This window comes from Carcharodon carcharias, chromosome 5, assembly GCF_017639515.1.
Source record: "Carcharodon carcharias isolate sCarCar2 chromosome 5, sCarCar2.pri, whole genome shotgun sequence".
Taxonomy (NCBI): Eukaryota; Metazoa; Chordata; class Chondrichthyes; order Lamniformes; family Lamnidae; genus Carcharodon; species Carcharodon carcharias.
The window spans coordinates 58,503,081-58,526,295 of record NC_054471.1 but is presented as its reverse complement, the minus strand read 5'-3'; the positions used below and the strand labels follow the sequence as shown (position 1 = coordinate 58,526,295).

The 23,215-nt window shown below is 41.6% G+C and overlaps 1 protein-coding gene across 2 annotated transcripts in view; it reads right to left on the bottom strand.

Moving 5' to 3' along the window:
- ascc3 (activating signal cointegrator 1 complex subunit 3) overlaps positions 1-23,215 on the bottom strand; it is a 619,273-nt gene that overhangs the window by 125,423 nt on the left and 470,635 nt on the right. For both annotated transcript variants that reach the window (XM_041188004.1, XM_041188005.1), the window contains exons 31-34: positions 12,059-12,196; positions 11,815-11,935; positions 9,551-9,683; positions 1,795-1,920 (exon numbers count right to left, since the gene is read on the bottom strand). In XM_041188004.1, the coding sequence (XP_041043938.1) occupies positions 1,795-1,920; positions 9,551-9,683; positions 11,815-11,935; positions 12,059-12,196 (518 nt within the window). The remainder of the gene's footprint in view (positions 1-1,794; positions 1,921-9,550; positions 9,684-11,814; positions 11,936-12,058; positions 12,197-23,215) is intronic.

Here is a 23,215-nt window from a genome sequence, read left to right as displayed (position 1 = left end):
ACTAGGAAGGGCCCTGTTTCCCCAGTGGAGCGGTCAATAACTGGGGGGCATATATTTAAAATAATTGGTAAAAGGGTTAGAGGGGAGTTGAGGAGAATTTTTTTAGTCCAGAGGCTGGTGGGGATCTGGATCTCATTGCCTGAAAGGGTGATAGAGGCAGAAACCTTATTGCATTTAAAAAGTACTTGGACATGTATTTGAAGTGTAGTAAGTTACAGAGCAATAGGCCAAGAGCTGGAAAATAGGGTGAGGCTAGACAGTTCTTTTCTACTGGCACAGACACGATAGGCCGCCTTTTGTGCCATTGGAAAAAAGCATAATGGCAACTGCCTGGGAATGTTGTGCACATCTATATAAACATCTTTTTGTGATTGCAAACTAGTTGCACATTAATGGAGTGGAAACCCTTGCAGTTGACAGATACACCTGGTCATTCTGGAGGTGTGCTGATTGTCACATGCATGCAGAGAATGATACTTTCCACCTGCGGGAAGCCAATCTGAGCCACAAAGCCAGGCGCCTGCTCACTCTGGCCTTGCAAACAACCCATCAGCCACCTGTCAAATGCATTTGCACCCTGCCTTCTGGGAGGTCCTGGACATATCTGTGGCAGAGCCCTAAAAGGATCCAGAAGCAAAAAAGTTGAAGGTAGTTGTGACCTTGACATCCACTCAAAGTGTGGCCCCCAGGTCCAGTAGGCAGCAGGTTGTTTTCTAGGAGTTTACAGGTGCCTGACACCACCTGACATGACATCCTGTGCCACCAGCAGGTCCTCTGCCTATAGAAAAGAAAAGCCACTGACCTCCACTTTTCTCCACAGAAGCTGCCTGACCTACTGAGCATTTTCTGGTTTTACCTCTGCCTACAGACCCTGTTTCATTAGTACCACCTCCTGCAAGTTGCATCTCTGTTGGTTCCCTATTTGCTCTTGCAGGTACTATTGTTGGTCATCTAGGTGCTCATCTGAGGTCCAATGTAAGGTAGCAAAGGTGTGATAGAGCAAACATCCAAAATATAAAAAGTAGCCTACTGTACTAAGTAACCTCTCAACCAACCCTTTTCCACCAACCGTTAAAAAAATTGTTATAAGTACTTATTGCCATCTTTGACAGAGATTGCTTCAGCCCTCTTAATTACCGCTGCATATTCATTTTGGTTGCACTGGCAAGTTTCAGGAAGCCTGGCATCCATGTTAAAGTGAAAACAGTGTGTTACTATCTCTAATTGAGCGAATAGCAATTGGAAATTGACAACCAACTCTCCTGAGGGGATTGTGCACAGACACCCTAATGTGCTGGAGTCAAATGTGGCAGTCAGCAAGTTAGAGATGGCTTGGCGGCATGTTGTCATTTTGCATGTTTTGATAACTCATGTGCTCTTCCAGCTTAAAATTCAGCCCAAAATCTTTTGGATATTCCATCTGGCATGATATCTCCTCATTGAATTGTGAAAGGCTTGATTCTCATCACCCTTTCAGTAGCTAGCCAACTTTCTGATCTTGTTTTGTTTATGGGGAACAATCTGGGCAGAAATATGATCTCTCTCACCCCAAAATTTGCAGTTATCCTACAGACAGTATTGTCTAATACTTTGCCCAAGGCAAAGGAAAAACTTCAGAGTGCAGCTCCAAGAGTTAAATTTAAAATGCATCAGCTTGGCTAAAATGTTGTAGGATATGATACTGCTGCCAAGTTTCAAATTATGATTTAAAAACTATGCAGATTGGTTGGTAAATGCAACAAGCAGTGTGCCAGATCTGAACCAGTTATGCAATATAAGGGTATCATTACTGACCTGGGATTCATGATAAGACGTCGAAAAAAGTAGGTCCAGGTAATGTAATCCATGGCATCTTGCTTGGATGAGACAGTTCCAGCAGAAATTTCAGCATTCATGTGATCGGAAAGCACCTCCAACAAACTGCAATGTGTGAGATACTTATTAGCAGGGCAACTCTTAACCATCTTATAAAGTCTAGCCGTCTTATGTTTTAAACGGTCTCTTTTAATTTAAAGTAAAACAGAATGCCCTGGAATGGAATAAATGGCGTGAAGTTGTGCTGAACTCTGCCTGGCGATAAGTCCATGTGACCTGGTTGCCATGGGGACAGGGGGCCCAGCTCAAAACTTATTCAAAGTCAGGTGCGAGCTTTAACACCTAAACACAAAAGGAAAAGCAGCTGGTCTTACTGCTACAGACTCTCAGTCAGAGAAACCAAAGGATATGGTGGAGGGAGTAGACCCACACCAGTGCTTTTATGCCAAGCAGAAGAAAAGGACTGCTTCTGGGTTAGACACCCAGTGAAGGCTAGTGAGGGTAGAAGACTTTTGAGGAACCAAGGACTGTGAAAAGTTAGAGACCATGAAATCACCAGAGGGAATCTTACAACAGAGAGTCCATTCGATTATGGTCATCGGGGTTGAGTGAAGATGAATTTGTTTAAAAGGACACTGGAAGATTCACCTTGGCAAAGTAGGGAGAAGGGATCCTGTTAACACAGGGAGGAGTTGGACTTTAAACTTAAGACTACACGTTCTGCGGAGAGTACAGTATAAGAATGCAGCACGGCATTTTCTGTTAAGAAGTTAAAGTGTTACGGATTACAGGGATGGTTAGGTAAAATATAAATATTAGGTAGAATTCATATCTAGTTAGGATATTATACTTTAGAGTTGAGAAAATGGTCACAGGCTAACAGACAACCATTTTACCCAGAAGCCTTTTCACTCACATACATGGGCAGCACTGAATTTAATTAAAAACAGCTATCAATTTAATTAAAGACAGAAAACATTACTTCATGTTGGGAGCATCCACTGGAATTCTAGTGATTCTGCCTTTGTGCAAATAGTTAACAATTAAGGACTACCCTTTCACAATTTAAATGCTTTATTCAATACCAAATAAATTTTTAAAGAAGGTGATAACACACATTAATGGTAGTTCAGTCTGGGATTTGGTGTCATTACCTATTAAGAAAGCATTCTTAAAATTTAGCTTAGCGTATCACTTAAGACTAGTGGGCTTCTAAAAGTCAGAATTGAACTTTATCAGATGCCTGGCACAACAGGCATGCTATAAGAATTTACTGAGTTAGAAAATAACAACTTTAAGAATACTATTTCTGTGTTAAAAGTTTAAAATCGCTTTATGAAAATATAGAATTAAAATTAATTAGGACTGATATTAGAACACATCTCAAGCATTTATTATATTCTCACAATGTTCACATAATAAGACCATCCTCAACAATCAAATAATAGTGAATTATTAGGGATAATCAAAGGGGAGGAGTTTAAAAAAGGAGGCAGTGCCCATAGCTGCTGGAGAGGATGTAATTTAGTTTAGTGGGATATAAAGATACAGGCTTTTCTCCAGAAAGGCAAAACTATTAAAGAAAGGTTTAAAAGGGAAACATTAAACCAATGATTCTCAAGTTGTTGAAGAGTTGGACACTTTAAAACTAACAGTTTTTGTGTGTCGCGCTGTTCAGGTAGCTGAAACAACTTGGGGATTTAAGGTAATACTTTGCTTTAAATGTTTGATGAATGTGCTAAGAAATTTTTTAATTTGTCGTATTATTTTTCAAGTCTTTTTGACTGGATTCTATATTGGAACTAAGATTGTGTTTTCCGTCTTTCTATAGTTTTTAACTTTGCGATGTACTTATCTACTTTTGAGTGTACTGTATGTTAAACGGTTCTTTAAGTAAAATATGACATCTGAAGTAGATTTCTGTAAGCAGCTTAAGAACCCTCCCTCTGTAACTCCTAAACTGGAGACATACAATTTTTCGAATAGAGACCCTTGGACTCTTTTAATATTCGGGTACTTATAACCTAGCTGATAATTATTTAAAAAGCTATCTGGAAGATGGTAATATTTCTTGATAGTTATCTTCCTTGGGGGGAAAAGTGGTTCATTTGCTGAGACCCAAAAACAAGTGTCTGTGGGAAGTGGCTATTTTGAACTCAAGTGAGGGTGATTATTGAGGGAGTGCTCCTGATATGGGGTAGCCCCAAAAAGGGGTTAGGGTTATAATTCACTTCAAAAGGGGGATAGCCTTTTGGTAGTTTAGTGTATTAATTGCCCACTAATAAATGTTTAGTCAATGTTGTTTGAGTTTGTTTTTTTCAGTAAAAGTCTTAAAACGTGAACTCTTGTTGTGTGATACTTTAAATTGGTCATTGGGAAATTCGTATCTCTTTTTAGAAGTTATCAGTCTCAACGGGGAATGGAACAAAATACACAGGAATAATATTAATAATATGGAAGACTTCATTGCTTTTAGCTGCACTCAAACAATAATGGGAGGGAAAAGGTTTCCTCCAAGGATGATTTGTAACAAAATCATAAACATGTTTCCTATATTCACTATGGAGTACAGAGGAAATCATCTCTGTAGCAGAAAACATGTTTATGTTCCCTTCTCAACTCCTTCAGTATTATCTATTACCCTCACACAGCTGCTTCCATTCAACAGGTATATTCAATGGCCAGGATTTTACACTTGCAAATTGGGACTGCTGCCATCCCTCGCATGTGTAAAATCCAGTGTGATGAAGATCGGTTGTGAACCTGATGTCCCCCTAATATGGTTGGCAGGCGGATGCCAAAATAGGCAGTCCACCTGCCATTTTAGAAAAAGAAACGATCAATTGAACTTGTTAACAAGCCAAGTGACACGAATGTTACACTGCCCAGGCTGTCATGCAGTTGGCATGGGTGGGAAGGCCAGAGTAGGGAGTCTATTTTCTCACCATCTGGCGGTGCTTTATGTGCATCGGAGGCCCCTCCTCACATGACCTCTGAAACCTCACCCACACCCCTCTCCCTAGGGTGCCTGATCCCTCCCCAGCCAAAACTCCTGGAATCACCTCACTCCAGGATCCATGCTGTCTTCATCAGTTCCAGGAGCACTACTGAGATCTGGTGCTGCCGGGATTGCTAGAGCTGCCTGCCAATCTGATTGGCCAGCAGCTCTTGGGAGCAGGACTTTTTCCCACGGAGGGGCAGGAGTCGCATTCTGCTCACTGAGGCCGCTGGCAGCGTGTTGTGGTGTGGAGATGTGTTTTTTAAAATCTGGTTTGTGACTTAATTTTATTTTATTATCATCATAATTAGTTTATAGAGGCTGACTGATTCAATTTTTTATTTTATGGTTAGCATTTTTAACCCGTATTTTGGGAATTGCGTCCATAACTGTCTAGTTTAACAGTAACACTATTACTTATTTTTCTAAAGGAGTAACTGGACTAAATAAATATGTATTCATTCAGAAATAACTATACTTAAAGAACTAGATTGTCAGCTACCCAATAACATTTTATCCATTTTTCATATGACTAGAACAGCGCACTCTCAACGTAACTGACCACCACTTCGACTTACACTCTTCTCCAGGGTTACATTTAGCAATAGATGCAACAGCCTGTTACGTCTTGCTTCTGTATAAACCATAAAAACATACCTGCAAATCTCTGAATTCCGGTGGCAGCAGGCAGCTAATCTAGCTAAATTCCAAGGTGAAATTTGATTTTAAATTATATTTTGTCTCATGTATGGTAAATGGCAAATTAACTTTCAGTGACCCTATCACCATGAACAGTACTCCAGGGCTTTACTATAATAATGGAAAATAAGGAAATGGTGGATGAATTGAACAGATATTTTGCATCTGTCTTCACTAACTCCCCAGGAATAAGTGTGCATCAAGAGATGAAAGGGTTGGAGGAACCCAAAACAGTTACAATAACCAGGAAAAGAATACTGAGAAAATTATTAGAATTAAAAGCTGACAAGCCCCCAGGTCCTGATGGATATACTGAGGTAGTAGATGCATTGACTTCAATTTTCCAAAATTCTCTAGATTCTGGAAAGGTCCCATCATTTGGAAAATAGCAAATATAACTCCTCTGTTGAAGAAAGGAAGGATAAAGAAAGCAGGAAACTATAGGCCAATTAGTTTAACATCTGTCATAGGGAACATGCTGGAGTCTATTTTTAGCAAGGTCATACTAGCCACTTAGAAAATCTCAGTGCAATCAGGCAGAGTGAACATGGTTTTGTGAAAGAAAATCATGTTTGTTTGACTAATTTATTGGAGTTTTTTGAGGAAGTAACAAACAGCGTGGATAAAGGGGCGCCTGTAAATGTGGTGTACTTAGATTTCTAGAAGTAATCTGACAAAGTGCCACATCAAAGTTTACTACACAAAATAAGAGCTCATGGTGTAGGGGGTAACATATTAAACTGGATAGGGGATTGTTTAGCTGACAGGAAACAGATAATAGGCATAAATGGGTCATTTTCATGTTGACAAGATGTAACAAGTGGAATGCCACAGAGATCAGTGCTGGAGCCTCAACTATTTACAATTTATACCAATAACTTGGGTGACAGGAACAAATGTAAGGTTGCTAAATTTGCTGATGATGCAAAGATAGGTAGGAAAGTAAGTCGTGAAGAGGACATAAGGAGTCTGCAAAGGGATATAGATAGGATAAGTAAATAGGGAAAAATTTGGCAAATGGAGTATAAAGTGGGAAAATGTAAACTTGTCCACTGTGGCATTAAGAATAAAAAAAAACAGCATATTATTTAACTGAAGAGAGATTGCTGAACTTTGAGGTACAGAGGGATCTGGGTGATCTGGTACATGAATCACAAAAATTTAGTGTTTTGTGGGCTATCCCATTTTTTGGGTTATCTCATGGCCTAATCTATACTGGGAAGGTTTCCCTCTACTCATGAATGACTTAGGTCTGACTCAGGGAGGTTTCTTTAAAGCTACCTTATTTACATGATATACAAACTCTTCCATCTTCTCTATAGGTCGAATATCCTTAATCCGTACCTCCGAAAACATTCAAAAACTGAACTTTTTTTGAACAGTTATGCAGTTGATTTGTATGTTAATAAAGCAATGTAATATATTACAGCTGTAATAAGTGTTAATAGGTAAGAAGTAGGGTGTGAGAGAGTTGGCAAATGGAGAAACAACCTAGTGTTTGTAGGCTATAGCTAGCCTAGGCTTAGGCTATTGTAATGTAAGTAGGCCTAGACCTGCTGTACATACAGTAGGTGAAAAAATCGAAAATATCTCAATACTTAAATGCAATCGGCCCCAAGGGTTTCAGACAAAGGATACTCGAACTGCCCTAAGTTTCTAGCACATGACTACTGATGCCACTGTTACATCATGACAAACATCACTATCTCATAACTGTTAACCCATTGTACTACAGTTAGTATGCTGGTACAGCATGTGATTAGGAAGGCAAATGGAATGTTGTTGTTTATTGCAAGGGGAATAGAATATGAAAGTAGGTGTGTTTTGCCATAGTTATATAGGGCAGAATTTTCTCATCGGCGTGCGGGGGCAGGCCCTGCACGCTGATGCGTAAAATGACGCGCAGTGATGTGGTGCGTGCGCCCTGATGTCACCGCGTGTCATTCCGATCTTCTGTTCGGCGGGCGCGCACTGGAGTCGGCTGCACGCCCACTGAAGAGTCAAAGGCCTGTTAAGGCCATTAATAAACTACTTAACTAAATTGACAGGGCTGCTCGTCCAACCTTAAGGTTGGCGGGCAGGCAAAGAGCCCAAGCGGCCTTCGCATTTTGCATGAAACCTCATCCACGGGCAAGATGAGGTTTCATGAAGGTTTTATTAAATGAATTAAAATTTTTTTGACACTTCATAAACATGTTCCAGCTGATGTGACATTGTCACATGAGGAGACATGTCTGAATAATTTTTATCTTTCCTTTTTTACAAATTTTAAAAGTGAACTTTATCTCCCTGAAGCAGCTCCATGCCTCAGGGAGATTTCTGCGCTCTTTCATGCGTGATGGAGCGCAGGCCCCGACTCTTCCTCTTCCCCCTGCCTGCACAGGTAGTGCTAAGGGCTACCGGGCACGCGTCATGCTGGGCAGGCCTTAATTGGCCTGCCCACGTAAAATTGCGGCCGTTCCCAGCCGGCCCGCCCAAGATTCTGCCCATAGGGTATTGGTATGATCACATCAAGATACAGTTTGGTCCCGTGATTTCAGGAAGGGTATAACTGCATTAGAAGCAGAACACGGAAGGTTCACTCGTATGATACCTGGAATGAGGGGGTTATCTTACGAAGAAAGGTTGGACAGGTTGGACCTGTATCTATTCGAGTTTAGAAGAATGAGAGGTGATCTTATTGAAACATATAGGATCATGTGGGGACTTGACAGGTGGATGCTGAGCGGATCTTTCAACTTGTGGGAGGGACTAGAACTTGGGGTGAGGGGGCAGGGAGATACAGTTTAAAAATAAGGGGTCTGTCATTTAAGACGGAGATGAGGAGTATTTTCTTTCTCTTAGAAGGTTGTAAAGCTATGGAACTCTTTTCCCCAGAGAGCGGTGGAGGCAGTGTCATTGAATCTTTTTAAGGATGGGTTAGATAGTTTCTTGACTGACAAGGGAGTCAAAGGGTAAAGTGGGTGGGAAGGAAAGTGGAGTTGAAGCTGCAATCCGATGGGCCATGATCTTATTGAATGGCAGAATAGGCTTGAGAGTCTGAATGGCCTACTCCTGCTAATTTAGAGAGGGACACGGTGGCATAGCGTTACCGTCACTGGACTAGTAATTCATTCAGGCTAATCCTCTGGGGACACGGATTCTAATCCCACCACGGCAGCTGGTGGCATTTAAATTTAATTAGTAAAGTTTGGAATTGAAAGATAGTCTTGGTAATAGTGACCATGAAACCATTATCGATTGACGCAAAAGCCCATCTGGTTCACTACTGTCCTTTCGGAAAGGAAATCTTCCATTCTTACCTGGTCTGGCCTACAATTGACTCCAGACCAACAGCAATGTGTTGACTCTTAACTGCCCTCTGAAGTGGCCTAGTAGTCACTCAGTTCAAGGGCAGTTAGGGATGGGCAACAAATGCTGGCCTTGCCAGTGACAACCACCTCCCATGAAATAATAAATAAAACAAAAGTTGTACGTTTGTGTTAATTCCCACATTTATAATTGCATTTTTGATTTCTGCTTACTCTGGTGCCAAAGCTAATTTGATTTAGAACTGCTAGGAAGAAGATGGTAGGTGGCCGACAGTCCTATAACCTCAGGATATGGCTTTTAAATTAAAAGCAAACTGACGGGAAGGAAATCTGCTCTCTGCTAAATGTTACTGAGTGAACTGAATTTCGCTAATATCAACCCAGTTTTTTGTTGCCAACTCTGAAGTGCTCATAAATTGACAATCTCCCTCAGAGAGGCCATAGGGAATATGCGCCCTTTTGAGTTGGGTTTGAAGCATGTTGTTCAGTCAAGTAGAGACAACTTTCGTCTTCATTCGGTCTGTGTTTCACTTAAGCTGTTTCACACAGATATTGAGACAGAAAGTGGGAAAGAATTCCATTCTGCAGCACTGAAATCCCTCACGGAATTGAATAAGCATAAGAAAGGCTGATCAGACAAATTATAGATAAAACAATGGAAAATAAAAAAATGTCACACGTTCATATGCAAACCCTGGCATACTGTAATTCTCTTAATATAACTCACCTTGATTCAACAGGGAAGGGTTCATACAGAAACTTCTTGTAGAAGTCTTTTTTAATATCATGGACTAATATCACAGCTTTGCCCTGGTCATCAAACTGAGGCCTGCCTGCACGCCCCATCATCTGCAGAACATCTGAAGTTAAAAAAGTGAGAAATTTCATACTTTATTCATAATCTTTAAAAAAATCCTTGCTGCAGCTAGGCACCAGATTGTAAGGTAATTTGAGATGTGGAAGGTCATTTGGCCTGCCCTAATTCATCCATTTAGAAAGATCCTAACATCCCTCTACTCTAGAATTCAATTGTTTCTTAAATTGTTCCAGCACTTATTCCTGGGCTTAGTGGTAGTACTCTTGCTCACGTCAGGGGGTTATAGGTTAAAGCCCTAACTTTAGGATTTTAACACACAAGCTGACAAAAGTCATGTGCTCAGGGGATGCTGCAATGTTGGAGGTGCGGTCTTTCGGATGAGATGTTAAACCAAAGCCCCATCTTCCATCTCAAATTAACATCAAAAACCTCTTAATGTTATAATGAAGGGGAGCAGGGAAGTTTTCCTGTGTCCTGGCTAACATTTACTCCTAATTCAACACTATCATAAATAATTTAACTAGTAATTTATCTTATAGCTCCCATGTGTTTGCTGAGTTACACTATCTCCCAGTTAAACAATGCCTTGATTTTAAAATTCTAATGTCTTCTTTCTTTCCTTCTTTCCATGATCCCATCATTCCCTATCTCTGTCATCTCCTCTAGCCCTACAACCTTCCAAAATATCTGCACTCCTCCAATTCTGGCCTCTTGAGCAGCTCTGACTTTAATTACTATATTATTGGTGGTAGTGCCTTCAGCTGTAAAGGCCACAGGCACTGGAATTCCCTCCCTAAACAGCACTTCCATTGCTTGCACATTAAAATCCACTTCTTTGATCAAGCTTTTGGTCATCTTCCCCATCCCCTTATATGGTTCAGTGTTAAACTTTGTTTGATAATGTTCCTGTGAAGTGCCTTGGTTTTGCTAGGTTCAAAACATATAAGTTGTTGTTTGTGAGACCTTGTTGAGCGCAAATCAGCTTCTCTGAAGAGTAATATGGACTCGGAACGTTAATTGTATTCCTCTCCGCAGATGCTGTCAGACCTGCTGAGTTTTTCCAAGTATTTTTATTTTTATTTTTGTTTTGGATTTCCGGCATCCGCAGTTTTTTGTTTCTATTCTCTGTTTATCTACTTGGGTGGGGAATCACAATCTCAGAATAAGGGACCAGCCAATTAGGACTGAGATGAGGAGAAATTTCTTACTCAAATGGTTGGTGAATGTGAAATGGGTTCAGGAAACAGCTAAACTGCTCCTGGATAGAGAAGGGTTTCAGGGATATGGCATGTAAGTAGCGATGGCGCAAGAAAAAGGGAAAAGCTTGTTGGGCGGAATGATTTTCTGCTGCTCAATGAACAACATTGCTTCAAATTAAACCATGGGCAGAATTTTACGTCCTGTGGGCAGGAGCGCACCCGACCCAATTGGGAGTAAAATAGTGCACGATGACATTGGGCGAGCATCCTGACATCATCGTGCACTTGCGCGATATTTTGGTAGGCGGACGTGCACGAGAATCGGCAGTGCGCCTGCCGACAATTAAGAAGCCTATTAAGGCCTTTAAGCAGGTAATTAATTTATATTTTTCGCTGCCCGTCCAACGAGCAGTTTGGCGGGTGGGTGAATCGGCCAAGTGGCTTTTGAATTTTTTATGAAACCTCATCCATGGGTGGGATGAAGTTTCCAGAAGTAATTAAAAAAAAAAATTTTAAACATCATTTTAAACATGTCCGTCTTCATGTGCCTGAGTCACATAGGGAACATGTTTCTCTCATTTTTAAAATGTTTATTTTTGTGATTACAATTCTTCAGCTCCCTGAGACATTTCTGTGCCCTCAGGGAGCTTTCAGTGCGCGTTCTCCCAAGCATGCGCAGACTTCTGCACTCGCACTCCTCCCGCCCCCACCCTGGCAATGCTGAGCTCCTCAGTGCGCATTTCACGCTGGCTGGGCGTAAATTGGTCATCCAGCGTGAAATTGTGGTCGAGGCCTGAGCGCAGGTGGCAGACTGTTTCACAGCTGCTCCTGGGCCCACCTGCTGTTCCCACCCAACAACTGGGAAATTCTGCCCCATGATTCATACTGGGGCAAACATACAACAGATTGAGCAATAATTGAAAATAGCATTGGAGGGGGAAAAAAGGAGATAAACATTATATTTATGCTTCCTACCTGTAATGGCAAAGTCCACATAACGTCGTGTTTTTCCATCATAGTACTCAGTACCCTTAACAATGACTAAGTGAGCAGGGAAGTTCACTCCCCAAGCTAAAGTGCTTGTGGCAATAAGAACCTACAACAGTAATCAGCACAAACAGAATCAAATGCATTAGAAAATTACAAATATAAAGACAGAATCGAATAAAGCACTTTTAAAATGTTTGTTTCCGAGATCTTGAGAAAAGAGAGCACTCACCTGGATTTTGCAGTTCACAAAGAGTTCTTCCACGTGCTTCCGGTCACGTTCATGGAGTCCAGCATGATGTAGACCAATACCAAAAGCTAAGGTCAGTTTTAGATTGGAATCTCTCACCATCTCAATTATATCACTCATCTGTAAAGATGTAACAATGGTAGAATAGGTTATTTTAGTTTAAAAATCATCTCTCCATGATCATGTTTTCTAGGAATCACATCTTGTCCAAGACTTTCCAAGTGCACTAATTACATTAGTGTTTATATAGGATACACCGCACTGAGACAGGCCACACGGCCTGACCAGTTCATGCTGGTGTTTATGCTCTACTTGAGCACAAGAGCATTCGTGACAATCCTAAGATTGAATTAACTACAAATGTCTTTACAATAATGTACATGCACTGTCAGCCTCTCTATGATTGCACAAATGTACAAACTGCAAGCCTGTCTACAATCATGAAATCCTTTTGAAAATCACCACATAAGTTGACTAATGCCTCTGATGCTGATAGTGTTATTCAGCATAGCGATCAATATCCTTGAATAAGGTCACAACATATCCTTTTAAAAAAAATTGAATTATAAAACAGATATAAGGTAACACTAACTATTCCTCTTCATTAAAATGAGAAATATAATTAGCTTACAATAACGTGTGAATGGAATAAACACTATAATTGACAATCTTGTAAAATTTTTCTGGCTATTAACATGACAATATAAGCTTACAATACCTAACTACAAACAGCTGTCCTGACCTACAGATGATTAACATGCAGTAGTGAAGTTAACTTAGCTCACAGCAGCTCCCTGGAAACTGAAACAGCATGGCATACTTCGGCTAAATAAATTGCTGCGGACAATATGTATTAGAAATATTGACAAATATTTCAAACAGTGGAAAAGTGCATCTCAAATTTAAGTTTTGAAGCATGATCATATCCCATTATTCAATTAATATTTGTTCCTCTAGTTTGGACCAAAAGTGTGAAATGACTTCAAATGAATTAAATATGTTAGTGACAATCAAAAATGATTTTTTCCAACTGTCTTAATTCTGCTACATTAACACATATAACAAACGGTAGGTTCAAAAAATCCTTAGGAATTGTTTGCTAACTTTGCTTTATAGCACTTAAAAAAAAGCATTCAGTAAGAAATAAAATCATGTACAATGCTACATTTTCAGCACAGGTGATCCTATTTTCATTTTCAGACATTACTGCGTAGGTTTCACTGATTGGGGCAAGCATGTGGCTCTTGTTTCCTGTCTATAATGCCTAGAAGGCAATGTAATGTAAATTAGAAAAGTAAAGGCCTCTGGCAGGGGGGCTGGTACTTGCTTAACGAACCTGCTGGGTTGTTAGCAGCAGGAAACCCAGGCTGCTGCTAGGAGATTGTCATGTGTTTGCATAAATCATCGCAACATATGTTTCCAGTCCTAACTAAACTTAACTAACCTGTGCTTAACTATAATAATAAGCAAATTCTATGCTGCTAAGGTGCTTTCAAAAATAACACTATGTTGATAAAAATGGTTGTCTGGAGAGAAATATAATTATGTAGTTAAGCAGAAGAGGGACATGAATATTTGCTGCATTGTCAAGGTTAGTTTGGGCATAAGAAAGTGAGAACGTAAACTTGTGGAGTGCATTAATCATTAATTACTGCACAACTTCAGTTCCATTAACTGAATAATCACTGAGATGTTGTGATGAACATTAAGATATTAACTGGATATAAATTGTGATGCATTAAGATTTAAAGAATACACCTTCAAAAACGAGAGCAGCACTCCAAGCTGATAAAGCATACTAATGAAGAAAGAACTTGCACTTTTCAAACATCTTTCGTGATCTCTGGGTATCTCAAAGTGTTTCATAACCAACGAGCTGCTTTTTGAATTTAGTCACTGTTTAAACATAGGATATGTGGCAATTAATTTGAGCCAATAAGTGACAACAGGTATAGTTCTGTCGAAGGGTCATGAGGACTCGAAACGTCAACTCTTTTCTTCTCCGCCGATGCTGCCAGACCTGCTGAGTTTTTCCAGGTAATTCTGTTTTTGTTTTGGATTTCCAGCATCCGCAGTTTTTTTGTTTTTATATATATTATAGTCGTAATATGTATTGGTTGAGGGATACCAGAACTTTTTTTCTCTTCTTCCAATAACTTCATGGAATATTTTACATCTGAAAATGTTGCCAGAACCACAGTTTATTGTCTGCTCTGAATGGTGACACCTCTGATAGTGTGGCACTCCCTCAGTACTACAAATGAAAAGCAGCCTAGATTATGAAGTTCAAGTCTCTAGAGCCAGGCTGGAATTGATAGCCCCTTGACTCAGGGCAATACCTGGGCTGCGGCAAAATTTTAAGTAGTGAATAGATCTACATTTTTTAAAGGAAACATTATGTGGCCACATAGTTTAAGTAAAAACTGTACAAGCATGGCAGTTAGGAGGAACCTGTGACAGATTATAAATCTTACTGCTCTACATCCAGCCATCTAACAATCTTCATGAAAAATACAGTGCTGCAACAAAATGACACAGTACATAGATCCATGAAAACAAAAAAGCCGTGGTTGATGTCCTTGACTGAATATTTATTTTAAAACTGAAGGCATGCAATAATGCAAATTTACAAAACAAAACCATAGGCCAAAAGCTTTGTTGCCTCCATTTTTCAGCAATATTATAAATGGCTCCCTTTGTGCAGGCATCATCACCTCCCTTCAAAAGTATTAATCACTCCCTTCCTCAAGAAACTTGCCACGTACCTGTAATCCATACAGTACTAGACCTAAACTTTCTCTAGAAGTTTCTTAGACATTATTAAGCATCTCCATGCTCAGCCCTTACACAATTGTCTTGAGTATCTTCAATGCAGTTTCCACCCGTATCAAATTCACCAACCATGTTGAATTATTTGTCCTCCTTGTCACCCACCTCTCCATGACATTCTGCACAGAAAAACCACTCCATTCTCCTCCATTGCTTCTCCAGCTATTCAGGACTGCTCTTGTGTGGTTCCACTTCTATTTTTCTCAACTTGGTCAACACATCTACAGCAATGTTTACTACTTCCACAGTGCACAGTACTCAGAGATCTGCTTGGTCTGCTGCATTTTTTTGTTTATGTTTGTCCATTTGCGATATAAATTGTAGGCACGAGGTCTGTTTCTATAAACATCCTGATAACGCCTGGCTGAAAGCATGTCCACAATTTTGCTACTTCCAACATCTTCTTGGCCAGTGCCCTGGACCCCCACCATATGCAAAATGTAAAAAGGCTAATTACTCTCGGTCAAAAGTTACTGCAGCCAGCGAATAGACCGTGCCCACCATTTGTTAAAGTTGTCCTTGCCCATTTAATTTCTGTAACTTTTTACACTGGAATTAGCTGTAAGCTAGAAACCCAAACAGTGCAATACCTTCCAAAGGGGTCAAGAAGGCAGCTCACCACCACCTTTGCAAGGTCAATTAGGGATGGGCAATAAGCCCACATTCCATGTATGAATAAAAATATAGAAACCATGAAAGACAGTAGTCCAATACCGACTCTTGGGGAACACCATTGTATAACTTTCTCCAGATGGAAAAACCGTTCACCATTACTGTTTCCAACTTTATATCCATGTTGTCCCTTTTGTACCATCAGTTAGGCCCAAGTGGGCAAATCCTAACTTTCTGGAATGGGTTCAGTCTGTATTTATGAAGTAAATACAGGAAATCTATGCCTTTACATTTGAATACATTTGAATGATGAGCCAGACAGTAAGATGCCAGTTTTGTGCAATTTATGGAGGAGCACACCTCTTGGGCAACAACACTGGATTTTCCTGTTTAACTGCATACCTACACTCACCTGAATTTACTGATAAATTTGCACATGAAAAATAGTGAGCACTGTTAGCCTATTAGTTTTACAGTATTCATGTATGGGAAATGCTGCTGGATGTTTCATGTTACTGCAACTTTTTAATCTTGTACAAGGGTAATTTCAGAACACTTAACTTCTACATAAATTTTGTCTGTTAGTATCAGTCCTGACATAACCAAATATTTTACTTTCGGCTCATGACAAACATTCTTTTCTTCAGTGAGCAAAACCAGGAAAAAATATTCAAACACAGTATTATGTTATAGAAACACAACAATGAACTGTTATCCTCGCATCAAGCTTCCTTAAACAGCAGCTTCCAAACCCATGGCCACTACTATCTAGGAAGACAAGGGCAGGAAGCAGATGGGAGCACCACCACCTGGATGTTCCCTTCAAGCCACTCACCATCCTGACTTGGAAATATATCGCAGTTCCTTCAGCGTCGCTGGGTCAAAATCCTGGAATTCCCTCCCTAACAGCACTGTGGCTGTACCTACACCACATGGGCTGCAGCGGTTCAAGAAGGCAGCTCACCACCACCTTTTCAAGGGCAATTAGGGGTGGGCAATAAATGATGGCCTAGTCAGCGATGCCCACATCCCATGAACAAATAAAGGGGAATTTGAAGTTGAGGGTGTTCCGATGGATCTATGCATCTCCTGTCCTTGTCCTTCTAGACAATGGAGATTTAGGAGGTACTGTCAAAGAACCCTTGGTGAATTGCTCAATTACATCCTGCAGATGGCACACAATACAGCCACGATACGCCAGTTGTGGAGCTGATGAATGTCTAGCCTAGTAGATAAAGTGCAGATCCAGCGGACTGGACTGCTTTGCACTGGATGGTGTTGAGATCTGTGAATGCTGTTGCACCTGCATTCATCCCTCTTCTGAGTTATCCCTTCTGTGGGTGGTGGAGATGCTTTGTGGAGTCAGGATGTGAACCATTCATTACACAATACCCAGTATATGGATTGCTCTTCTAGACATGGCATGTAAGTGGCTGGTCCAGTTCAGTTTCTGACCAATATTGACCCAGAGCATTGATAGTGGTTGAGTATTGTTGTAGATGCACCCATCCAGGCAGGTGGGGAGTGTTCCAAAACACTCTTGACTTAGCTACGGCTCAGTGGAAACCCTCACTTCTGAGTCAGGCAATTGGCAGTTCAAATTCCACTAGCCAGAACTTTGAGCACAAAATCTAGAGAGACACGCCAGTGCAGTACATTGGGAGTACTGCACTGAAGGAGGAGCAATCTTGTTGAGGTGTTAAGCTGAGACTATGTCCACCCACTCAGGTGCGTAAAAAAGATCCCATGGTACTATTTCAAAGATGAACAGGGGAATTCTTCCCAGTGTGCTGGCAAAATATTTATTCCTCAACCAACATCACAAAAACCAATTGGCCAGGACCCGCAACGGGGGATGCGCTGGGCCAGCCAAAAGTCCATTGACTATCAGCGGGATCGGACGATCCCAGCGGTGGATGTGCCAGAAAATCCTGGCCACTATCACATTATTATTGGTGGCAACTTACTCGGCACAAATTGGTGGCTGTGTTTCCTACAATACAGCAATTACTACACTTCAAACAAAAGTACACAATTGGCTCTCAAGCACTTTGGGACATCCTGAAGACATGAAAGATGCTTTACAAATGCAATTCACAATGCTGTTTTTCATGTAAAATGTGCTTTATACCAAATAATGATTTTTAATCCACTGGAAGGAACCCTGAATCGAATTTTAAAAACAGACTTTTCAAAAACTAAGGGACTAAAGTGACTTGAACTCAAAGCCCAAAATGGCTAACCCCAATTTGCTTTATTAGATGTTCCACTTTCCGATTCGTTGAAATAAAGTTAACCTGTCTGCAGAGTCCACCAAAGACAATGGCCGGGATTTTCCGTGCCCGCTGGTGTCATGAGCGTTTGGTGGCATGCGGACAATACGGTGCTATAGATTTCACAATGACGTGAAATCAGTTTGTGATCATCAACTCAGCCCGCCGACAGCAGGCCGCATTTTCATCGGACATCAGGAACCTCATTGTAATACATATGCATGTCATTATTAGGCCAGCCCGCCGGAATTGTTCCCACCCCCCCAGCTCTGCTGGACCACCTGTGGGAAAACATGCTGACATGTTGGCATGCATTAGGCCCAAGTGCACTGCGCTTGGGACTTCAAGGTTTGTTTGCCTACATTGCTTTGGTCAGCATTCGCAGTTATCAGCGCCAGGCTTCACAGACAGCACATCATCACTTTTAGGGGGCTCACAAGCGAGTCTACCTACCAGGTTAGCCATATGTGGGTGGCTTTTCAATGGCTGCAGGGCTAGGGCTTGCTTGGGAAGGGGAAAAAGAGACCTCACGCAAGGGAAAAGGCTGCAGGACGAGGGCTGTACTGGGGAAGGAGGGTATCCCAGGCTGTGTGTGGTGCACATGTTGATCTGTGCAAGTGGCATCAAGATGGTGGTGAGGGCTGAGCAAGCAGTCTTTGGAGGAGACGAGGCCAGATGGACATGTGAGGGTACGTGTGTGAGAATGGGTGGTGATGTCCCTTGAGCTGGCAGTGAGTGAGATGCCAGTGAATGTGTGATGGGCTTGAGTGTGTGAGTTTAGAGTGATGAGATGGTTGCCATACCCTGGCTGCATGGATGAGATCATTCATCCTCTATCTGCATTGGATGGTCAACCACTTCTGTGCAGCACTGGCACTGATCACCACTGCCATCACCTACCAAGCCGGAGTGGCAAGGTTGCTGCCCCTTCTGTAGCCAGAGCAGGGGTAGAGGACATCACAGTAGGCCTCCACAGCGTCCAAAAGACGCTCAAGGGCTGAAGTCTTCTTGCCTTTCAGGGCCTTTCTTGCCTTTTTTGCTGATGTCCTGGGGTGGAAGTACTGAGTGTGGCTGTACTTTAAATGTGGTACCTGGCATGATGAAGTAGCTAGGTGATGGCGTGGCAGGTGAATCGGAGCCTGCCCAGCATCAGAACGGTGTGTTTCCCGGGAATGCATAAATAATGTGGCAGGTTTGGGATGATAAGGCATGAAAAGGCGCCATTGTAGCCGGTGGGTAAAACATCGTTCTTCCCGCCCGCTACTGCACTTAGTGCAAATCTGGGACAATTCTGCCAATGACTTTAGGAGCATGTGAAGGACTCACAACTCCTGTGTCATTAGCAAGGGATCAAGGGTAATCACCTGAGGTGTTCATCTGTTGGAATTCGACTATTAAGACTTATTGCTTGGACAATGGGATGCTGACTAAGTTAGCTCCCAGACATGAGGTAATCAAATTTCTTTTGGAATATACGATAATGTCTTTTTTTGAATCCTCCTGGCAGTTGGAGAAGGAAGGTCACGTGACAAGACAACCCTTTGTCTGCTTTAAACACATGTTTTCTCATCGGAGCCGAGGACAAACAGCTTAGGGAGAAAACCCAAGTGGGATTCCTCCTTTTTTTCTCCAACCTACCTGGTAAGCTTTGAGCTCTGTCTACTGAGTGTGATCATCCAGTGATGCCCTGCTGCAGACAGAGATTTCTTAAAAGAATCCAAGCCAGCACTTCTGTCTCCCAAAGGACCACCAGCTCAGTCAGCTACATCTTTAAATTGGAGGCATCGAGATCATCCAATTCAGCTTGAAGTCAGCCGAGTCATCAAACTACTGACAGTTTTGCTCTGTAATTCTTTTCCATGGACTTTAATTTGGCCAACCTAGCCTTCTCCACTGTGTAATCTGTATTTGTGTGTGTGTGAACTTCAAGTGTGCGTGTGTGTGTGTGTGCGCGCGCGCACGTACACACGGAAGTCGGTGTATTTTATTATTTTACTTAAATCGGTTTAAGTATTATAAAGCTAACCTCTTTCTTTGTTAAACTCAAGAAAACCTATCCTATTGGTTCCTTTATGATTACCACGTGTAGACAATTACGTATCACCAGATTGGCACACATATCCTTCTCAAACGAAAAAAAAACTTGCAATCAAATGTGGAGAGGGCAAAGGGAGGAGCCATTCGATCCCACCTCACCTGGTCGTAACACATTGAATGTTAAGGGGTCGTGGTTAGGCTCTCTTTTAGGAGATGGATACTGCCTGACACTTGTGTGACACAAAATATTGTTGTCATAGATCACACAAGCCTGGATGATCTCTAGATTTCCTGCATGCGGGCATTATCTATTGAATCTTGAATTAATCTGAACACTGTGCAATCATCACTGATCATATGATGGCGGAAGGTCATTGATGAAGCAGCTGAAGATAATCAAGCCTAGAATGCTGCCCTGAGGAACCCCTACAGTGATATCCCAGGCTGAGAAGATTGACCTCCATTGAACACAACCATGACTTCAGCGACAAGTGTTTTCCCCCGATCTAAACTGACTTCATTCTCATTTGATCGAATGCAGCCTTGGTGTTAAGGGCAGTCACTCTTATTTTACGTGTGGATTTTAGTTCCTGTATCCCTGTTCAGATGAATGCTGTAATAAGGTCTGGGGCTGAAAGGCCTTGGCATAATCCAAATTGAGCACTGGTGAGTAGATTATTGGTGAGTTGTTGTTTAATTGCATTGTTGGAGATTCCTTTCATTGCTTTGTCGATGTTTGGATCGGGCGATAATTGGCCTGCATGTAGCAAGATCTGAACAATATTTAGACTTGGGCTGATAAATGGCAAGTAACAGTTGCACCACAATGCGAGGGAATGACCATCTGCAACAAGACAGAATCTAACTATCTCCCTTTGACAGTCACATCACTGAATTCCCCCACCATCAACATTTTGGGGGGGTTACCGTTTTTCCCTTGACCAGAAACTGAACTCACTAGTCATATGAATACTCTGGCTAAAGAGCAAGTCAGAGACTAGGAATATTGTGGCAAGTAACTCACCTCCTGACTCCCCCCAAAGCCTGTCAACCATCTATCTACAAGGTACAAGTCAGGAGTGTGATGGAATACTCTCCACTTTCCTGAATGAGTGCAGCTCCAACAACACTCAAGAAGCTCAATATCATCCAGAATGAAGCAGCCTGCTTGGTCGGCACTCCATCCTCAACCTTAAACATTCACACCTTTCACGACCGATGTACAATGGCAGCTGGGTCCACAAAATGCACTGCAGCAACTTGCCAAACTTCAACAGTACCTTCCAAACCTGCGGCTTCTACAACCCAGGAAGACAAGGGAAGCAGATGCATGGGAATACCACCACCTGCAAGTTCCCCTCCAAGTCACTCACCATCCTGACTTGGAACTATATCACTGTTCCTTCACTGTCCCTTCCTAACAGTGCAGTGAATATACCTACACCAGATGGATGGCAGCTGTTGAAGGCACCACCTTGGGCAATTAGGAATGAGCAACAAATGCTGGCCTTGCCATTGACACTCACATCCCATGAAAGAAATAAAAAAATCAGTTTCCTCGGCTATGCCAGAGATGAAAGTGCCACCACTGAGTCATGACTGACAAATTCCCCAGTGTAAAAGTCCTGGGGGTCAAAATGAACTCAACTGCAGCAATCACATAAATGCCACAGCAGATAAGAAACTGGGTATTCAGCAGCAAGTGAATCAATTTCTGATTCCCCAAATGTTCTCCATCATCTTCAATATGTGAGGCAGGAGGGTAATGCAGTACTCTCCACTTTTCTGGATGGATCTAGCTGTAACAACATTTAAGAAGCTTTATATCACCTAGGACAAAGCAGTTCATTTTGGCAGACCAATCACTGCCACAAAAATTAATTCCTTCTAACACCGATGCACCACAGCTTCAGAGTGTACTACTTATAACGATGCACTGCAACAACTCGCCATGGTTTCTTTGACAGAACATAAGAAATAGATGCAAGAGTAGACTAAAGGCCTCTCGAGCCAACTCTGTTGTTCAACATGATCATGGCTGATCATCAGCCTTAACTCCACTTTACTTCCTAGTCCACAATCCTTGATTCCCTGAGCAACCAAAAATCTGTCTATCTCAGCCTTGCACATATTCAATAATGGAGCTTCCACAACCCTGTGGGGATGAGAAGTCCAAAGATTCACAACTCTGAGTGAAGAAATTTCTCCTCATCTCAGTCCTAAATGGTCATCTCTTTATCTTGAGACTGAACCCTGTGTTCTGGACTCCTCAGCCACAGGAAATAATCTCTCCCTTCAGAATCTTGTATGTTTTAATGAGATCATCTCTCATTCTTCTGAATTGCAGAGCAAATAGGCCTTTCATCATAGGACAACGTTATCATCGCAGGAGCCAATCTAGTGAACGTTCACTGCACCACCTCCAATGCTGGTATGTCCTCCCTTTAATGTGGAGACCAAAACTGCACCCAGTATTCCAGTCTCACCAAAGCCCTGTACAATTGTAGGGAGATTTTCCTATTCTTGTACTCCAGTCTCCTGACAATAAAGGTCAACATGCCATCTGCCTTCCTAATTGCTTGCTGTACCTGCACACTAACTTAGTGTTCTTTGTCCTGGTGTACCTAGGTCCATTAGAACATCAACATTTACAAGTTTCACATCTTCTAAAAAATATTCTTACTACCAAGGTGAATAACCTCACACTTCTCACATTATAATCCATCAGCCTCCTTGTTCCCCACTCACTTAACGTGTCTATATCTCCTTGCAACTTATTTGTGCCCTTCTCATAGTTTGCATTCTCACCAAGCTTTGTATTGTCAGCAAATTGGTCTCTTTATCCATGTCATTAATATATTGCAAAAAACTGAGGGCCCAACACTGATTATTGTGACACTCCACTAGACACCGCCTCCCAACTTGAAAATACCGTTTATCCCTAATCTATGTTTCCTATCCGTTAACCAATCCTCTATCCATGCTAATATATTACCTCCAAATCCATGAGCACTTATCTTTTAAATTAGCCTTTCCTGTGGGACCTTATCGCAAGTCTTTTGGAAATCCAAAGAAACCACATCTACTAGTTCCCCTTTATCTACCCTACTGATTACATCCTCAAAAAACTCTAAAGCATTTGTCAAACATGATTTCCCTTTTATAAACCACGCTGAATTTGTCTGATCATGCTATGATTTTCTAAGTGCATTGTTAAGACTTGAGACTCCAGCATCAGCCAACTGGCCTATAGTTCCCCGTTTCACTCTCCCTCCTTTCTTGAATAACGGTGTTACATTTGCCAACTTTCAATCTGCAGGGACAATTCTAGAATCTAGGAAATTTTGGTAAATCACAACCAGTGCATCCACTATCTCTGTAGCTGCCT